The following is a 17,853-nucleotide window of genomic DNA, read 5'->3' as shown; positions in this document are numbered from 1 at the left end:
GTTGAATCAGGTTTTTAAATTTAATCCATTCTGCCAATCTCTGCCTTTTAATTATGGTGTTTAATCCATTTACTTGTTTATTTGTTTGTTTGTTTTGGCCAAGCCAATGGCATGTGGAAGTTCCTGGGCCAGGGATCAAATCTGTTGTTGCCACAGCAGCAACCCAAGCCACCACAGCGACAATGCTGGATCCTTAACCTGCTACACCACAAGAGAACTCCTAATCCATTTATATTTAATGTAATTATTGACAAAGTAAGATTTACACCTGCCACCTTACTCTTTGTTTTCTATATGTGTTATGTCTTCTTTGTTCTTATATTACTGCTTTCTTTGGTGTTAAATCCATTTTAATTTTAGTTTCTGTATTATATACTTTTTGAATTATTTCCTTAGTGGTTGCCCTGGGAATTATAATTAGTATATTAATATATATAAATCTACTTCATATTAATACTAACTTAATTTCAAGAGTGTACAAAAGCTTTACTCCTAGGTAGCGCCATTGTTTCCCTCTTGTTTGTCCTCTTCTCCTACACAAATTACACCTTTATTTATTTAATGTCTATTAGTATTCATACTTATTGCTTTATGCAGTTCTTTAAAGTAGACATGAGAAAAATTACAGTTACTAACAAAAAGTACATTTTACTGGCTTTTACATTTTCCTATGTAATTACCTTTAGGGGTACTCCATTTTTTCATGTGGACTTGAGCTACTGTCTTATATCCTTTCATTTTAGCCTGAGAGACCCCTTTCAGTATTTATTGTATGGCTGGTCTGCTAGTGATGAATTCTCTCTTTTTAAAATCTGGGAATGTCTTAATTTCACCTCTATGTTTGAAAGATAGTTTTGTCTGATAGTCTTTCAGGATTTTGACTGTGCTATGCCACTGCCTTTTGGCCTTCCTGGTTTCTGATGAGACATCAGCTGTTTGTCTCATTGAGGACTCCTTGTCAGTGATGTTTCTTTCTCTTGCTTCTTTCAGGATTCTCTCTTTGTCTGTATCCTTCAACAGTTTGATTATAACATATCTAGATATGGGCCTCTAAATTTATTCTATTTGGACTTTGTTGATCTTCTTGGATGTGTAGATGAATGTTTTTCATCAAATGTGGGAAGAGGCTGGCCATCCTTTGTTCAACTATTCTTTCTGGCTCTTTCTCTCGCCTGTCCCGGACGCCCACTATGCTGATATGCTCCTTGGTGTTCCAGGCCTTTAGGACTGTGTGTTTTTCTTCATTCTTTTTTTCTTTCTGTAATGCAGGATGGCTGATTTCAGCTGATCTATTTCCAGGTTTGGTGATTTCTGCCTACTCATATCGACTCTTGAATTTCTTTATTGAATTTTTATTTTAGATATTATAGTTTTCAACTCTAGAATTTCTACATTTAAATAGCTGCTATCTTTTTAATTAACATTCTGTATTTGGTGAGACATTGCTCACACATTCCCTTTATTTAGACATGTTTTTCTTCAGTTATTTGAATATATTTAAAATAACTAATTTAAAGTCTTTGTTTAGTGTGTCTAGCTTCTGAACTTCCTCAGGGATAGTTCTGTTGACCAATTATTTTTCCCTGTGTATGGGCCATTCCTTTTAGCTTCTTTGCATGTCTCATATTTGCTGTTGAAATGAATGCTTCAAGTAATATGATGTGGCAAGTCTGGAAATCAGACGCTCTCCCTCCATAGGGTTGTTGTTGTTGTTGTTCGTTTAGTGATGTTTCTGAGCTGAATCTGTAAAGTCTGTATTCTCTGTCATGCATGACCACTGAAGTGGCCTTCTCGGGGAGCTCAGTGGTCAGCAAATAGCTGGACAGAGGTTTCCCTAAATGCTTGGAACAAAGAAGTCTCGCAATCTTTGTTGAGGGGCATGCTGTCAATGCTTAGCTTGGGAGTTTAAAACCCGGTCTCAGTCTTCACTTCCTGTTTGCACAGAGCCTCTACATTAGCTTGAAGTGAGAGCTTAGGGCCTTCTAATGCTTTTCTTGAGCATGTGCATGACTCTGCAGATGGGCATATCCTTCTGAAGTTTCCAGGAGTGTGTCAAGGTTTTCAGAGCCCCCTAGGAACATCTCCTTCTCCAGCGTATCCTTTACAGCTTTTCGACTAGCCTATTATCTGCTCCGCTGTTATCTACTGCCCCAGTCAAGATGCAGTGCTAAACAATTTCTTTGATTGTTTCGGCAAGTACCCCTAGGGAAAAGGCTATGATTGTCCTGACTCAGGTCTGGTAAAGGCAGACTTCTAGTAGGGTCTTCCGGAGAGCCACCGGACTGGGAAATAATGACAATTTTTCTGGGAATGGCGTTTTGAAGGCATTCCAACGCCATCTTGTCCCCTTCAATGACTGCCAGGCTGCTGTTCTTTACTGACTGTGGCTTGCTATTTGTCAAGGCAACCACAGAGTTGAGGAGAAGGGGATGGGAGGAGAGAAAGTTGAAAGGCCACAAAGCTTGCTCTTCTTACTGAGATTCAGCCATTTTTCTTCAACAGGCATGGCTTGGATTGCCAAAAGCCTCTGGTTAATTTCCAGAGTTCTGAAAAGCTTGATTCTGATTTTTTCCCAATGTTCTTGTTTCAGGGAGGAGAGGAATTTTGGACATCCTTAATCATCCAACTTTGTGGAATTCTTTTTTTTTTTTTTTTTTTTTTTTTTTTTTTTTTTTTGTCTTTTTGTTGTTGTTGTTGTTGCTATTTCTTGGGCCGCTCCCGCGGCATATGGAGGTTCCCAGGCTAGGGGTTGAATTGGAGCTGTAGCCACCGGCCTACGCCAGAGCCACAGCAACGCGGGATCCGAGCCGCGTCTGCAACCTACACCACAGCTCACGGCAACGCCGGATCGTCAACCCACTGAGCAAGGCCAGGGATCGAACCCGCAACCTCATGGTTCCTAGTCGGATTCGTTAACCACTGCGCCATGACGGGAACTCCTGGAATTCTTTCTGGGCTAGAACCTTTGAGAACAAGAACTCTTGGTGGGCAGGTGTTATTATTATTATTATTATTTTTGAGTTTTCATTAGTATTTGAAACCAAGATAGTGACAAATGGGAGGCAGATGACTGGAATCAATGTCCCTTGTCCCTGCAGGGCCGATGCTCTTCCTCCTGGGCGTCTTCCCTACTAATCTTTCTATACTTCTCTCATTTGGGTGTTTCTGGTATCCCGGCTCTGGCTCACCCTCGATGACCCTGCACCTAATACAGTCCAAGTGGGATCTGCACTGACACAATCCTGTGCAAATGTTCAGGTGGAGAGAGGACAGGAGTCTTCCTTCTCAAGGTTCCCACTTTACTGTCCTTTCTCTTGGCCCGTGATGGGTTTCCCAGGGCTGCCATAAGAAAATTACCACAAACTCGGTGGCCTAAAACAACAGGGATGTATTCCTTCAGGGTCCTGCGGGCCAGAATTCTTCACATGTGGGTGGGTGGGGTTCCACGTGGAGGCTCCGAGGCAGGAACCGTCCCGTGCCGCTCCCAGCATCTGGGGGCTGCTCCAATCCTCGGCACCCCTTGCCTGAGAGCTGCGTCACTCCAGGCTCTGCCTCCATCTTCACAGAGTGTTCTCCTCTGGGTCTCCAGCGTGGCCTTCTCCTGATAAGGACACTGATGACTGGATTCAGGGCCTCCTCTGGTCTGATCTCATTTTAACTAATTCTATCCGTAAAGATCGATTCCCAAAAAGGTTACATCTTGAGGTTCTGAGTGGAGATAAATTTTAAGGGGACACGGTTCCGTTTAGCACAACTCTACGTCCATATTTACGGGGCCCTGCGGAATCTTCCAGAGCTTCTGATAGTTTCCCCTCATTCCGCTGTATGGACTGCTAGGAAGAGTTGAGTGTTCCTTGCCACGTGGGATATTTCACTAAGTATTTCTTCCAGACCACGTGTATAACTAATATAAACTAGTTTTAGAGTTACCCATCCTTGTTCTTGTTATTTATCCCCGTCACCTGTGCTTCTCTGCTAGTTTCCTACAGGTAACAAAGCATCTTCTTAGCCTGCAGTGAGGAATCCTTCAGAGTATCATTTAAAGGACATCTACTCACCGACAGGGAGCAGGGTAAAAAGCAGAAGGGATTCCTGCCCTGCCAGAGCGCATGAACGAGGAAAGCGGACCAGGGAGGAAATGGCATCTCCGGGAAGCACAGCAGCAAGGATCGCTGACTCCCACACTTTGCGAGCAGGAACTGTTCTACGCGTCTTTCATATTAATTATTCAATCATCACAGCAACTCCGTTTTCCCCTTTCACAGTTGCATAAACAGGTTTTCACCGTTAAGAAATGGTGGGGCTGGGATGCACATCCAGCCAGGCTTGTAGCCACTCTACTCACTCCGGGCTCTCTGCACCACCCATGGCTGCACAGAAACGATCTGAAAGCCTCCAGGAAAGGCTTCCTGGGTCGGGAGACGCCAGGACGTCCCTCTGCGTACCCACAGCTTATGGGGGCAACGTGGTGTGGTCCGCCCACAGAGGATGCCCCTCTCCTCCCGGGACTCACCTGCGCATCCCAGCGAGCGCCCTCCATGAAGAGGCCGTGGACGTGGGCCCCTTCCCGAGGGGGGCTCCTCAACTCCTCTCGGTTCTTCTTCGTCACGTCGCACTGCAGGGCCATCTGGTCCAGGGGCCACTCGTTCTTGCGGGCCGTGGACTGCATGACGGCGGTCAGGAAGGACTGGGGGTTGAAGAAGCCTGTCAACCACACGGTAGAGGGCATCGCAAAGTCGCCTGTCCAAGCCTCCAACTCCCGGATTCGGTTCAGCAGGTCCGAAAACCAGGCTGCCAGGCCTGCCGTGGACGGATAGGCTCGCCTGGCCCAGGGCTCTGGCACGGTGTCCAGGTACAGGGCATTCTGTAAGTTCTCCATGTTGCTGGTCATGGTCAGCTCCCCCTGGGGTTAAGAGCGAGAGGGGAAAGCGTGAGGGGAGAGCAAGTTCCTGGGAAAAAACGGGCCTTGGGGATCTTTAACAAGCAGGAGGTGACTCCAGGGTGGTGACACGATGGCTGTCCCTGTCTAGTACTCCATCTGCATGGTTTGTCTCACAGACGCTGTTCCTTTAAAACCCTCCCCGCTCCAGTGACCCCAGTGCCTGCCGCTGCCTACTGACCGTTGTGAGGTCCATCTCTGGGTCCCATGCTGCTTCCGTCCTCAGAGCTTGGGCTCCTCGCTTAGCCACCAGCCTTTGCAGCAGCCCTGTAGGCATCTGCATGAGGCTTAGAAACATAAGCAGCCACAGCCAGGGAGTTCCCGTTGTGGCGCAGTGGTTAACGAATCCGACTAGGAACCATGAGGTTGCGGGTTCGATCCCTGGCCTTGCTCAGTGGGTTAAGGATCCGGCGTTGCTGTGAGCTGGGGTGTAGGTCACAGAAGCGGCTCGGATCCTGCATTGCTGTGGTGAAGGCCAGCAGCCACAGCTCCAATGGACCCCTAGCCTGGGAACCTCCATATGCTGCGGGTGCGGCCCTATAAAGACAAAAAACAAAACAAAATGAAATACATAAAAAGTTGAATGTACCTTCCTTAAACATATGTCAGTTCCTGAATGATAGCCAGAAACTCACCCTGACTCCTGACTTGCAGGAGATGGAGGAAGAACTTCACTATGAATTTCCCAGGAAGAGTGTAACTGTCACACGCTTTCTGCATCAGAGAGTCCGATGGCCGGACTATGTTAAGACACACCTACATTCACAGTGTAAAGAAGGGTCCACCATTCTTAATCAGAGCAGGGCCGGGTAAGGCAGCCTGAATTACAGGGTTGTCTTGTTTCTCTTCCCTCAGGTCAATGGACTTTACTGCAGGGATAGAAAGCAGATTTCTTTGCATGTGTCTGTCTAGCTGTACCCAGGTGGCCGATCAGAGCCGTGTGCTGTGAAGGATTCTGAGGCCACCTCAAGGCTCAACCAAGTTTGAGGTACAAGTTTCCTGCATCTGCCACCAAAGGTTATCGCTTTCAACCACCCAAATTAGGCAAACAGAAGTTCCTGCTGGCTTTGAAGATGAAGGAAGGGATCCTGGGTCAGGGAGTGGAGGGGGGATCGGTCAGGAAAAGGCGTACCACATTTCCAGGTATGTTTTTAAAATGGAAAAAGCCACAGACAGGCCAGGAGGCTCAGCATTGCCTGTTGCAGAGACAGCGGAGATGCAGCTGAGAACTCTGCCTTGTGCAGAGGAGGCAGTGGCGGAAGCACAGCGGCTTCCAGGAGGTCAGGAGGGCTGGGGACCCCAGATCCGTGGTTCTCAGCACTTTTTTCCCATATACAGGACACAGCCCCAATGCCTAGGAGCTTTGATGCCACTTCTCTTTGCCCATCCATGAACGAGAATTTGCGTCAGGTGATCGAGTGACAAAGAGGGCCAAAAGCAGGGCAACTCACTGACACGATGCACGGGTGCCTTTCAAGGCCTGAGCAGACAACCAAAGGGGTTTGGGTTGGTGGCTGGAACTACGGGTCGGTATCGGTCAGGCTAATACAGCAACTTCCCCATGGGAGGTGGCTGCAGATTCCAGAACCAACAGGTCGGAAGCCCCCAAAGAGTCCTGCCGTGGCTGAACTGAAGTCCCCCAAAGCGTGTCTACCGAGGCTCTAACCTGCGATGTGGCTCTGTGGAGGTGGGGCCTTTAAGGAGGTAATGAAGGTTAAATGAGGTCATCGGGGTGGTCCTGGGCCAACCAACCGGTGGAAGAAGAGGAAGATCAACCCCTCTCCCTTCCCCCTGCCCCCCTTGCCCCCTCCATGTGAAGACACAGAGAGAAGGTGGCTGGGCCCAAAGTGGGAAGAGGGCTCTCACCAGAAACCCACCTGGCCAGCACCTGCTCGTGGACTTAGCCTCCAACTATTAGAACTGACTGTACTTTAAGCCCTTCCATCGGTGGTCTCTCAAAGCAGACCAAGCAAACTAACGCAGCCCAGGGAAGAGGACCAGGAGAGGGGTCCGTGGGAGAAGGGTTAACGGTGGATTAACACATCGGCCTCTGAGAGCTGCAAGCCGTTGGGTGGGAGGGGCCTGAATCCTCCTCGGGGGCAGGACGAGGGACTGTTCTTTACCTGAACCACCTCTTTAGCAGCCAGAGCTGGGGGCCAGTCCTCAGTAGGCTCTGGTCCTTGCGCTGCAGCATCCAAGTACAGATGCTTTAGGCCTGCTGTGTCTGGTAGGATGGCTACCAGCCCTATGAAGCTATGTAAGCACAAGCAACTCAAAATTACAACGCTAAGCATCAGTTCCTTAGTCACATTCGCCACATCTCATGCCCTCAGCAGCCACACGGGCCCTCATGAGCACAGACACGAACATTCGACCATCACAGAGCCTTTTATCAGACAGCAGCGCTCTAAACAGAGAGCTGAGTTTTTTCTGTTTGGCAACTAAACTGTAGTGTGTGTGTTTTTGCCGGGGTTGTTTAAAAAATCCTATATGTTGCAGTTTTCATAAAACATGTTTGTGGACACATCAGTAGTACATGATGGCTAAACTGGATCAGAGGATATGTAGACAAATCGAGAATTATTACAAAAACAAAGTGCAGTAGACTTAAAAAAGGATAGAGGCCACATTCAAAAATCACTTTAAAATGAGTATTTTGAATTTTCAATGGCCCATGTGCTTACATAATTATAAAGCGCTTTTATAAATAATATACCAAATAAATTCGCTTCTCCAAAGTTGTTTTGGGATCTGTTGAATCTGGTGTGTCTATGAAAGTATACTGTACACGTGGATGTTGTTGGTCGCGTGGGTTGGTGGGGACACAAGGTCCCCCGTCCTGGACTCATCCCACAGCGTTACCTCGCAGGGCGGGGTTGGCAGTACGGGAAAAGGGGGAGGAAAATGTCCTGGTGCCCTGGCACAGCTGAGGGCCGTGGAGAGAGACAGTAGAGATGAACTCAGATGGAGTTCCACTATCATGATGGATCCACTCGTCCAAACCCACAGAAGGTACAACACCAAGCGTGAACCCTCGTGTAAACCACAGGAGACTCTGGGGGATGGTGATGAACCATACTCATCAACTGTCATAAATGGACCACTGTGGTGGGGGATGTTGATGGTGGGGGGGCGCCAAGAGAATATGGGGACTTTCCCTACCTTCTGCTCAGTTTCGCTGTGAACCTAAAACTGCTCTAAAAAATAAAATCTGATAATAAAAAATGTGGGCATTCCCGTCGTGGCACAGTGGAAACGGATCCAACTAGGAACCATGAGGTTTGGGGTTCGATCCCTGGGATCGCTCAGTGGGTTAAGGATCCGGCATTGCCGTGAGCTGTGGTGTAGGTTGCAGACGTGGCTCAGATCTGGCGTTGCTGTGGCTGTGGCGTAGGCCAGCAGCTGTAGCTCTGATTAGACCCCTAGCCTGGAAACCTCCATATGCTGCAGGCGGGGCCCTGAAAAGACAAAAGAAAAAAAAAATGCATAGACAATACTTAATTTTTAATACTCTTTAGAAATCTAACATCATTTTGACAGCCAGGGAACGTGAAATGTGTAACTTGGCATTCCTAAAAATTTGCCACATCTGCTTACAATAGGATTCTAAGTTATCCTGACAGTGATTTTGTGCCTTTCCCAACTGCATGTGCGAGTGAAGGAGGCTTACAGAACATGCCACCTCTGAGATCCTGCCTGTCCGAGAGTGAAGCAGGAACGATTAGGAAAAGGAGTCAATCGCCTGCCTCTGGCCTTGAAGGGCAGCGGAAAGGACTTATTTTCAGAGGAGGGGTTGAGAGGACACCAGAGAGAACCCCATGCCAAATTCACGCAGCGAAACGCGGGTCCCTTTCTTGGGAGAAGAGGGATACGCCTAGAGACTCTGGGACAGCGTTTCCTGAAAGGTGTTCACAGAATATTCATTTCCTGAGATGCTGCCAGATTGGTGGAGGCTGGCGTGGGCAGATGGGAGGCTGCTGGGGCCAAACTGCCGGGTAAGCAGGCCCTTTGTAAAGACTCCAGCTACCCAAGTAGAGGGACCTGCTTCCCCGGGCTCAAACTCCTCCTGCCCGGATCCTGTGGAACACCGATTGATGGCGGCACTCACTTGCTCACAGTCTAGAACTAGCAAGAAGAAAACTTACAAGGAAATCACTAAAGCCTCAAGAAGGTGCCACACGTCAGGGTCCTGTGACTGGCTTGCTCCCCATCCACGTGACAGGGAAACCGGGAGAAGGGAGGACGGGGGGCACTTGACCGTGGATGTGGGGGCTACGGGGATGCAGCCTTCGCCGCTCGTGTCATCCCTCTAGATAAATGCTTTCATAATCGTTCTTTGATATGATATAAAATAAACACCCGATTTTCCCTCCAGGGCTTCTCTGCTTTAAGTCAGTGAGCTTGTTAAAATCTCCGATTCACAGGCTCCAGTCCAACCCTAAGGACTCCAGCCTCCGGATGGCCAGAAGGGTTCCCTGCAAAGGGCACCTCTGGAGCTTTGCAAGTGGCTGGTGCTCTGGGCTCCCAGGCACGTGGCCAGGGTTCATTCCGCAGGCTCAGCAGGACGCCCTCAGCCCTTTCCCAGGGGCTGCAGGCCGCACATGTCTGGAGGGTCGGCTCCTGTCTGCCGCTCTTTCCCTGTGAAGATGGTCTCTGCCACCAGCCTGCGTTGGTTCGAAACCCAGGAGGTGACGAGATGGGGAGGGAAAGGGGAGTTATACGGGTTCCAACATTTCCAGTCTGGCGTCCTGACTGTGGGGACAGCAGGCCCATTCATCGACGTACTCTAGGGGTTACATGGGCCAGGGCGGCTGCCTGCGGGGTGGGGAGCCTGGTCACTAAAGGGCCAAGGCAGGGCCTGAACCATTACGTCAACACCCCGTGGATGACTGTGAAGAGCCAGAGTGGTTCCCCACGTCAGCCAGCTTAAGTCTGAATCTTGAGAAACAGTTTGTCAGTCAGGGGGGCAATCAGCCACTGAAGCACAGCGGGAACATGTGATGCCAGCAAACATGTGAATAACAAAAGACGGCTCCCAGCCCCCGATTCTGGACTGGCCGTGACGCTGTCTAAGAGAGTGCTATGAAATATAATGCAAGTTGTGAATGGGAGTCATGTGTGTAATTTAAAATTTTCTGGTAGGTAGCCACATAAAAAAAAGTAAAAAGAAACAGATGCATTTTTTTTTTTTTGGTCTTTTGTCTTTTTAGGGCCACACCTGTGGCATATGGAGGTTCCCAGGCTAGGGGTCCGGTCGGAGCCGTAGCTGCCAACCTACACCACAGCCACAGCAACGCGGGATCCAAGCCACGTCTGTGACCTACACCACAGATCACGGCAATGCCAGATCCTTAACCCATTGAATGAGGCCAGGGATCGAACCTGCGTCCTCATGAATGCCAGTTGGGTTTGTTAACTACTGAGACACGATGGGAACTCCGAATTTAATTTTCATAATATATGCTATTTAACCTAATAGATTTAAAATGTCAAATATCATTTCACTATGTAATCAATATAAAAAACTATTAACAGGATATTTTTCCTTTCCTTTTGTCTTAAATCTTTGGTTTTTTGTTTGTTTTTGTCTTTTTGTCCTTTCTAGGCCACTTCCTGTGGCATATGGAGGTTCCCAGGCTAGGGGTCCAATCGGAGCTGTAGTCGCTGGCCTACACCACAGCCACAGGAACACGGATTCCAAGCCACGTCTGCAACCTACACCACAGCTCACGGCAACGCCGGATCCTTAACCCACTGAGCAAGGCGAGGGACCGAACCCGAAACCTCATGGTTCCTAGTTGGATTCATTAACCACTGTGCCACGATGGGAACTCCTGTCTCACCTCTTTGAAACCTGGAGTTTAATTTACATTGACAGCACGTCTCAGTTTGGATTCGCCACATTTCGGGTGCTAACTTGCTGTTGGTGGCTACCGTCCTGGCCCAGGACGGTGCGTAAGGGTTTAGCTTCTCCTGCAGTTTTCCTACACAGGCAGAGATTTTTCGGGGCAGGCGTCCGTCAGTAGATGGCCCTTTGAAAGGTGTACTGAAAGGACTGGAAAGGGATAAACTGGCCTCTGGGAGGTTTATACCTGGGGTTTTGTGCATGTTAGTGGGAGTCAGCACCTCTGACTGCTCAGCTCCGGATGCTCCCAGGACCCGGTGCTTCATGGGAATGCTGAGAGCCGGATGCTGATTCTACTCAACTCCTCTCTGCGGGCACCGGGCTGTGGCGGGCTGGCCTCTCCTAGGTGGCCGCCCTGCCTTCCGCTCCCACTTCTGTGCTGGGAGCTGGGAGCCTCAAGCGCTGTGCCTCTCTCTTCAGCTTTTGGGTGGCATTACCATTTCCCATCCAGCCAATTATGAATACAGATTTCTTTATCAGAAATGCTGAGTACTGACTTAATGACTTGAAAAGTTAGGTATTTACTAATTTGGTGCCCGGTCTGGGCAGAGCGTGTGGCTTTGCCTGTCTGATGTGCTGGGTAGCGTGAGTTGCCCCGTGTCCCCCTGACCCCCACCTAAAACAGCCCTAGAACTTCAACGGGACTGTTAAGGAAAAGGAACCAGGAGGAAAACCTCGCTCAGAGGTTCCTCTCCCCACATCGTGCTTCGCCTCCCGCGTTGCTCCGGGAGCGACACGTCCAGTGGGGCCCTCACGTCTCCCGCGCAGGCCAGGTGCCCCGTGAGCCCCTCCTGTTCGTTCACTCCCTTTGATGGTTCCTCTCACACCCTCACTTCTTGCCAGCTCAGCCCAACCTCTTCCCAGACTTGAAACGGTCCTTCTCGGAACGCTGCCGCTGGCCCTTTGCGCCTTCACTGTTCCGTGAAGACACCTGTCCATCTTTTCTTCTAGCTACTTGCCTCGAGGCTGCTTCACAGACGTGTCCCCCACTGGCATTATGAAGCTGCTGGTGAAAAATATAGGTTTCCAGACCTCTACTCCAGAGGCTGGTGGCACTGGAGGGTGGAGATGGGACTGTGTGTTGGGATAAAGCCCCCCAGGAGTCCAATGACCAGGTCACTTTGGGGACCTGTCCTAATGAGACCAGGTTTTTATGGCAGTGATTTTAAGTGGAGACGGCTCTGTCCCTTTCAGAGGGGGACTCGGAGAAAAAGGCAACACACGGTTGTCCTCACTGCTCCTGGGGCAATGTCGTCACCACCAGTCACCTTTTGAAGTTCACCGAATTGCTCTTACTCATCTGAGCGGACCCTCTGTTCCAGCTAAAGCAAGTTAACTCTGGAACAGGCTCAGGGTTCCTCTGCTTGGGACTTCTAGAAGACTCTTCTTATCACCACTGGTCATATTCCTTCCCTTCCTCCAGAGCTCCTCAGATGCCATCTCTCCTCCGGGGCCGGCCCTGATCCCAAAAACCTTTTCTCCCTTTCTCCTCCCTTTCTTTGTGTGGCACTTAATCAGTGCTGCCTGGCCCTGAGACCTGTGTGTGAGCTCGTTCTCCCACCATCTGGAGAGGCAGGCGGGTCTCCCTGGATGCTCCCGTGTGGAGGCCCCAGCTGGCCCGCAGGGCTCATCCATCAGCACTGCGCCAGCTGGACAGGAAGGAAGGACCCACTCCCTCCCACCCCTCATCGTCGCCCAGGCAGGCTCTGGGGTTCATGACACCAAAGTGCAGCCAAGGCGCTCGGAAGAAAAATGAGTGAATGAATTGGCCGTGGAAGCTGTAAACAGACGACACCAAGCGGCATGGATTCCATCCCTAAGACTGCAACAAACCAACTCAAGATAATTACTAAGATGCACCTGTGAACCCAGGGACGGGCCACGTTAAACGACAGGTGAGGGTCTGAGCCACACCTGCGACTATTCTAAGGAACTGCGTTTCCGCTGAGCACCAGCTGCTGTGTCCCCTGGAAACATCCCCCAGCACCGTCATCGGCGACATCCCCTCCCGTCTCTCCTTTCTCCTTATTTCCGTCTGTTCACAGTGTGGCCGAAGGGAAATTACAGATTAAAAAAAAAAGCCTCACCCAGGTTTCTCAGTCTATTTCATAGTTTCCATGTGGCTACACATGAAGATGCTCCCTGCTGTGTGTCCTCTGTGCCAACAGCCGTGGTCATTTAACTCCAAGAGCCAGACCTGGGGGCCCTGGGCATCCAGGAATGAGCCGAACTTTCACTGCCGGCTACAAAACTGGTTTCTCACTTTCTCTCTGTCTAAGGTTACCACTCTTTGAATAAATGTGCTGGTGTCAACAGACAACAGCTACCTTCCTCAGCTCCTGAAAGGCAGCAGGACCTTCCACTTAGCTGTCCTCCAGGTGAATGGTTGCGCCTTGCGCTGGACACGTGATGGTGAATAAAGCAGGCGTGGTCCCATAATCGGTGGTAAAAAGAAGCGATTCTTGGAGTTCCCTTGGTGGCACAGTGGTTAACAAATCCGACTAGGAACCAAGAGGTTGCGGGTTCCATCCCTGGCCTTGCTCAGTGGGTTAAGGATCCGACGTTGCCGTGAGCGGTGGTGTAGGTTGCAGACACAGCTCGGATCCCACGTTGCTCTGGCGTAGGCTGGTGGCTGCAGCTCCGATTCCACCCCTAGCCTGGGAACCTCCATATGCCTCGGGAGTGGCCCTAGAAAAGGCAAAAAGACAAAAAACAAAAAACAAACAAAAAAAAGAATCGACTCTTTCATTGTTCAGGAGAGAGGTTGGAGCTTGGGCGGTGTCTGGGTCTTGCAGATAACCACGAGTTGTAAGAGACCCCAGTTCTCTCCTCTGCTAATAGTGCCGTTGGCTTGCACTTCTGGGTACTTGCCATTGTTCTAATGCCCCCAGAGCCCTGTGAAGTAAGACCACCGTGCCAGTCTTACAGGGGAAGATCTGAGACAGGGTGAGACTTAAGCCCCCTCAGGCCACATGGCGAGGACGGGGTGAACAGCCGGGAGGAGGTCTGGGGCTGCCCGGAACTGTGCTTTTACGCAGCAGCCCACATCACCACCTCCGGGGAAAGCAACGTCACCCATGTCAGCGGGAGGCGCGGGGCGTCAGGACGGCTCTTCCACTCAGGTGTGGTCTCCTGGGGAGCTCGCCAGCCACAGCTTGTTCTACCTCCACAGCTTCGGGCTTCGGAGCCTGGGTCTCACCCTCCCTGCAGCCCGGCTGGACTCTGGGTTCTGGGGGTGACACCTTCTTGGGCAGTGAGGTCGCTGAAGGACCCCTGCTCTCCAGCTGCCTTGGTGCCCCTGGCCCCGCCGGCCTCACCCACCTTTAGTCCGAGGTCCAGCTCTCTCAGGGAGCCCTGGAGCTCTCTGAGGAGGACGTTCATCCGCTCGCACTCCTGGAGGACCACGACCACGTAGGGGGTGCGCTCCTGCGCTCTGGCTGCCAGCTCCGGGATGTTAAACTCGTCTGTCACCCGCTCCAGTATCTCCTCCAGGACGGCCTTGACCTGCCCCACAACAGGAAACAGAGAGAGGTAAGAAGGGGCTCAGCTTCTGGAGAAGGACTCCAGTCGCCTGCGATGTGGCAGCAAAGAGGCCAGTCGGCTATGCCCTGGACACACGCTTGCTTGCTTAGGTCAGCTGGGTCAGGGGCGGAGGACCCACCACGGCCTGGCCTCCCTACAGCTTGGCCAGCTCCCTGTGACTTGTTCAACCAGCTTGAAAAGAGGAAAACAGACGCCCTTCCAAAAGCTGAGAATTGAGAAACCCAGAGATTGACCCCATTAGCTGTGGGCATCAATCGAGAAAGGCGTGGCATGGACTGCGTGGTCACTTGGGCCCCGTGGCGTTGCGGTGAGGAGTGCCAGGGATGGAGACATAGAGCAATACTCCACTCTGAGCGTCCAGGAGGCTGCACGGAGGTTCCTATCCTCGGGTCCTGGAAGAAGCATCCCCATCCATCATAGCAACCTCCCTCCCACCCCACGCATCCTTTTACCTTACCGACTGTCAGCGAATTAGGCCAGGGGAGCTAGAACGACAGGGTCTCTCTCCCGGAAAATTAGAAGGAGGGACCGAGACGGTGGGCTCCTGGGGGGCAAGCACTGGGAGGCTGGGTCTGCCATTCTGAAGTAAACAAGTAAGCCCAGGAGGTCTGTCAGCTGAGAAAGACAAATGAGCAGGTGCGGACTTAACAGACTACGGAGCTGGCAGGGAGGGCTGGAGGCCGGGGGCGGGAGCCAGGGCGCCAGTGCCAGCCCTTCCTGGAGGCGGCAGAGCTGGTGGAGTCCTGCGGTGGACCGTTTATCTGGTCCCACTTCTAAAAACAGTTCCCTGACCCTTTGGTGAGGCGACCTCTTCCCCTTGGGGTGTGGTCACCAGGCCCAGCCAGGCCTCCCAGGACCCAAGCAGGCCAATCAGATGATCTTTCCCAGGAGTGTGAACATGGAATCTCAAGCCTGGGATTCAGGCACCGAAAGTGGCTGGAAGGGCAAAGCACGGGCCATTCTTCGTTCTCCCTGGGACCCCAGGCCACTGTGGTTTCTATCCTTTCTTAGGTGGATTTCTTTGATACAATAAGCCCTATCTTGCCTATTTCAGCTAAATAATTGGTCTCTGTTGCTTGCAACTAAAGAACCCTGACTGAGTTAATGCAGCTCTTAACATGCATGTGAATTTAAGCCAGACATTTAGGCCTCAGTTTTCTCATCTGTAAAAATTTCCCAGCGCATTATTCTCTACTGCCCCTCCCTCCAACCCCCAGGGCTGCTGGCGAGAAGATCAAATGGGGAGGTGAGAAAAGTGACAGTGTCTGAAAGCTATAAAGAATGCTATACATGCACAGGGTTATTAATATTCATTTTGCCTTGTATTGCTAACATACAATACATTCTCTGGGAAAAGAGCTGATGTTAGAAAAAAGAAAGTAAAAACTCATTACTGTGTCATAAATGGGTCTTGGTGCTGTCATAGCAAAAGCTGGAATGGAATTTTAATGGTACCTGGAAGCTTCTGCTGCGGCAGAAGACAAACGGCTAAAAGTATGTCATCTTTCTATCTTTGAGCTGAATTTAAAGATCAGTCCTATATCAGTGGGCTGCATTTAGATATTATTCACAAAGAGATGAAAGATAGTCTGGGGTTACTGTTCCTAAATACACTGAACATGAGGAAACAGTGTTCTCTTCTGTCATTGATCAGGCCATGGAGGGTTTGGAGACCCTGCCTGAGGATGCAGAGGGCTATTAGGGAGGGAGCAGATCCACAGACATAAAGAGAACCCTTTAGAGGGGAGTCGTGGCTTCCAAGGGATGTGGTCTACTTTATTCCCACAAGCAAACACCTCTGCTTTTTTCTTTTTGGAGAAATAACAAATGCTTATCATAAAAATCTAAATATTACAGTCTTTTGATATTAGAAGCAAAATTCTCCCACAGTTCTGCTTCTTCCCTCAAAGGGAGGAAAACCCACTATTAATTATTTGGTTTATAATTTCTGGAAGTGACCTTCAATGCATAAAGCCCTATCCATCCATCCACCATCCATGCACCATCCATGCACCCATCCACTTCCTACTGATCAGGTCTGCCGTATCTTCTTTCCTGTCTTGCTTCTTCCCTTCATCCCCTCCCCACTCCTGCCCCATCCCCTCTCTTTCTTTGTATCACTAATGGAATCAGCTTGCTTTTTTCACCTAGTATTAAATCTTATTAGTACATATGGATTTACCTTGTTTGCGTTTTTAGCAGTATATGTTATTTCACTGTTTTGGCACATCCCAATTTATCGAGCCATTCCCCTATTGATGGATATTTGGTCTGTTTATCGTTTCTACTACTATAAACCATCCTGCTATAAAGACACATATCATAAAATCTGTGCCCTTATGAATGTTTCCACTGGCTAAATTCTAGGAATAGAACTATGAATAAAATATATGAACTAAAAATTTTAAACTTTAGTAGCTACTGTCAAATTGTTCTATAGCTTAAACCTCTACCAGCAGAGATGAGAGTGCCTATTTTATTTTTCTTTATATGGCCATACCTGCAGCATGTTGAAGTTCCCAGGGCCAGGGACTGAACCCAAACAGCAGCTGCAACCTACAATGCAAGCTGCCGGGTCTTCTAACCCACTGGGGTGGGTCGGGGATCAAACTCACACCTCTGTGGCAACCCAGGCACTGCAGTCAGATTCTTAACTCACCGTGCCACAGCAGGAGCTCTGAGAGTGCCTCTTTTCTTATGCCCTCACCACTGGATATCACTGCATTTAAAATATTTTACCACTAGGTGGGGATGGGATTAAGATGGAGGAATAGAAGGACTGGAGCTCAACTTCTCTCCTAAAAACAACAAAATTCACAACTAAAGGCTGAGCAATCTTCAAACAAATGGACCAGAAACCTTAAAAAAGACACCCTACTCCAGAAGACAAAGAGGAGGACACATCAAGAGGTAGGAGGGGTGACTGCGTGACACAGACAACCCCATACCTCCCGGGTGGGAGGCCCCACAGGCTGGAAACTAACTGGTTCACAGAGACTCACCCACAGGAGTGAGAGTTCTGAGCCCCACATCAGACCCTCACGTGTGGGGATCTGGCACGGGGAGGAAGAGCCCTGGAGCATCTGGCATTGAAGGCCAGTGGGGCCTGTGCGCAGGAGCTCCACGGTACTGGGGGAAATGGAGACCCCATTCTTAAAAGGCGCACACAGACTGTCACATGCACTGGATCCCAGGGCAAAGCAAAGTCTCCATAGGAATCTGGGTCAAACCTGACTGCAGTTCTTGGAGGACATCCTGAGAAAACAGGGGTGAACGTGGCTTGTTGTGAGGGAAGGACATTGAAGGCAAAGCTCTCAGGAATATTCAGCAGCCATGCCTGTCTCTGGAGGGGGCCATTTTGGGAAAATCTGGCCCCACCCGCCAGGCAGGGCTGAGAAGCCCCAGGGCCAACAAGAATCCAGGTGGGATCACAGCTCCGCCCTCAGTAAACAGGCTACCTAAAGAC

The 17,853-nt window shown here is 50.1% G+C and overlaps 2 protein-coding genes across 21 annotated transcripts in view; one reads left to right on the top strand and one right to left on the bottom strand.

Annotated features, from left to right (window-relative positions):
* Nucleotides 1-7,677, top strand: part of ZNF18 (zinc finger protein 18) — a 36,764-nt gene extending 29,087 nt beyond the window's left edge. For 2 of the 3 annotated variants that reach the window (XM_084986178.1, XM_084986177.1), the window contains one exon: nt 3,980-7,677. In XM_084986178.1, the coding sequence (XP_084842304.1) occupies nt 3,980-3,993 (14 nt within the window). In that variant the 3' untranslated portion in view covers nt 3,994-7,677. The remainder of the gene's footprint in view (nt 1-3,979) is intronic. The other variant, XM_084986179.1, reaches the window with a different exon arrangement.
* Nucleotides 1-17,853, bottom strand: part of DNAH9 (dynein axonemal heavy chain 9) — a 330,145-nt gene that overhangs the window by 19,376 nt on the left and 292,916 nt on the right. For all 18 annotated transcript variants that reach the window (XR_014821870.1, XR_002337369.2, XR_014821872.1 and 15 more), the window contains 2 exons: nt 14,166-14,348; nt 4,514-4,903 (listed from right to left, as the gene is read on the bottom strand). Coding sequence is in view for 13 of the 18 variants with exons in the window: in XM_084986157.1 (XP_084842283.1) it covers nt 4,514-4,903; nt 14,166-14,348 (573 nt within the window). In the remaining 5 variants the exon portion in view is untranslated. The remainder of the gene's footprint in view (nt 1-4,513; nt 4,904-14,165; nt 14,349-17,853) is intronic.

This window comes from Sus scrofa, chromosome 12, assembly GCF_054392235.1.
Source record: "Sus scrofa isolate SSC_HxYL_T2T_F1_AM1 chromosome 12, Sscrofa_HxYL_maternal_Yorkshire_Landrace_v2.0, whole genome shotgun sequence".
Taxonomy (NCBI): domain Eukaryota; kingdom Metazoa; phylum Chordata; class Mammalia; order Artiodactyla; family Suidae; genus Sus; species Sus scrofa.
Note: the sequence above shows the minus strand (reverse complement) of the source record. Positions and strands in the feature narration are given on the sequence as shown.